The sequence below is a fragment of the Eucalyptus grandis genome, chromosome 7 (assembly GCF_016545825.1).
Source record: "Eucalyptus grandis isolate ANBG69807.140 chromosome 7, ASM1654582v1, whole genome shotgun sequence".
Classification (NCBI taxonomy): Eukaryota; Viridiplantae; Streptophyta; class Magnoliopsida; order Myrtales; family Myrtaceae; genus Eucalyptus; species Eucalyptus grandis.
In genome coordinates, this window is record NC_052618.1 from 20,260,364 (window position 1) to 20,262,222 (window position 1,859).

General features: G+C 42.4%; 1 protein-coding gene across 1 annotated transcript; it reads right to left on the minus strand.

Annotated features, from left to right (window-relative positions):
• Positions 1-503: 503 nt before the first annotated feature.
• LOC104455176 (anti-H(O) lectin 1-like) lies at positions 504-1,658 on the minus strand. The gene has a single exon (XM_010070008.1). The coding sequence runs from the start codon at positions 1,656-1,658 to the stop codon at positions 504-506; it is 1,155 nt and encodes a 384-aa protein (XP_010068310.1).
• Positions 1,659-1,859: the final 201 nt, after the last annotated feature.

Here is a 1,859-nt window from a genome sequence, read left to right on the forward strand (position 1 = left end):
TAACACACAATAAAAGGGGAAGCTGGAGAAGAGTTTTTCTTTTTCTTTTTCTTGGTCGAAAAGCTGGAGAAGAGTTTAAAACTTATTGAACATTCAACAACAAAGCAGAAGAAGATGACAAGCATGCGGTATCAGAAGAGGTGAAGGCTGTGGATATGTGTTGTTTTCGAAAGAACAGAGAAGGAGTTGACAGCAAAAGCTGTGTATCTTGTTCAGAAAACTGAAAAATGTTCAATACATACTAAAACTTAACCATAAATCCACGTTACTCACTAACAGCTTGTTTGGTCCACAAAACCAGCAACAAACTAACATAATAGCAAAAAAAAGCACGTGCAGCTAACTGCTCCTACAAGATAAGATTGACCAAGTAAAACAACCATGAACTAAGTCCTAGAAAATAGGACATCGACAAACTGACTAAACTAAACAAAGAAAAAAAACAGATAGTGCAGTCTTGATACATCAACAATATGGTTTGGTAACTTCCTCCACGGTCCAAGCTAGTTGTCAGGCAACGTGAGTAATTTGACTTGTCCAAGGGAGGTCCGAGATGTGTCGGCACGGTCGCCTTCTCTGGGAGAACGGGCAATCTCTTCAGTGTGATTTGTACCTTTCTTCGACCGACTTGTACCTTTCTTCGACCGACTTGTACCTTTCTTCCTAATGCAGGTAATGCCGATAGTGAGAGTAATCGCCACAGAGACACTTAATGATCCACCGACAGCCCCCCACATCCATGATTTGCTCCTTTTTTTAGGAGACGAATTGACTGTCGGCACGATAGACTGATTGAAGGTTTCATTCGATTCGATTTGCAAACTAGAACTAAAGTTCCATGAGTAAAGACTATGTAACTCGAAATTAGACCCTGTTGTAGCGGTGAAGCCGATAGTCACCCATTCCGGCAAATACTCGGTCAAGTTAATGATCAAAGAAAGGCTAGACTGGTTTATGCTCAAACTCCCATCACTTTCATCATCAATCAACAGAACACTCAAATTCTGCACGCTAGAGTCATAAGCAATGGTAGCATGAACTCGTCCTCCACTTCCAATTCTATTCCAATTCCAGGGATCAGTTGTGACAGAATTCACAGAATTGATATCAATACCAATATGCTTATACGACGGATCCCACGGATTAACGTAAGTATCAAATTCCACAGCAACAAAAGAATCAGAGTTGGAGTCTGAATAGTTACTTTGTGAACTTACCAGAGCCAAGTAGCCACCAGCCGAAAAGGGTGGGATTTGGGATCCATTGGGAGCCAGAAAGAAAGATATTCCATCGGCATAAACGTTACTGCCCAGTGAGCTAATTGCAAACGAGAACTGAGTAGTGAAATCTGCTACATTCCCCGTGGATTTGTCCCAGAGATGCATTGGCTTCACGTAGGTTGCTCGCCCCGCGCTTCCGTTAAGGGCCTTGTCCCGCTGGTTGACAGTGAGCTGGACGCTAGTTTTAGAAGCATGTGCATCACCTTCATATGATATGTTGTGGTCGTTCGGATTGAAACTCGGGAAATCGAAGGCGGTCGTGCTAAAAGACACTGCCGATGTGGCACGTGGGATGAACAGACAGGTCACGATCGTTATTGAAGCCAGAACAATCATGAGTTTCGAATGTGAGTTCTCAGAGCTATGGAAGTTCGCCATGGAGAGAGGTCGATGGATAACAGAGAAGCGCGAAAATGCCTTTCTCTATGTGATTGATCCTTGTTGATACGAACCGAGTATTCGAGTTGCATTTATAATTGAATTTTTATGTAACTTGGTCATTGTTTAATCATCAAATCCTCTCTCTCACTCTCAGTTTCAGACTGTAAAATTGTTTACTTGACTCGTAAAGTCTTCGCC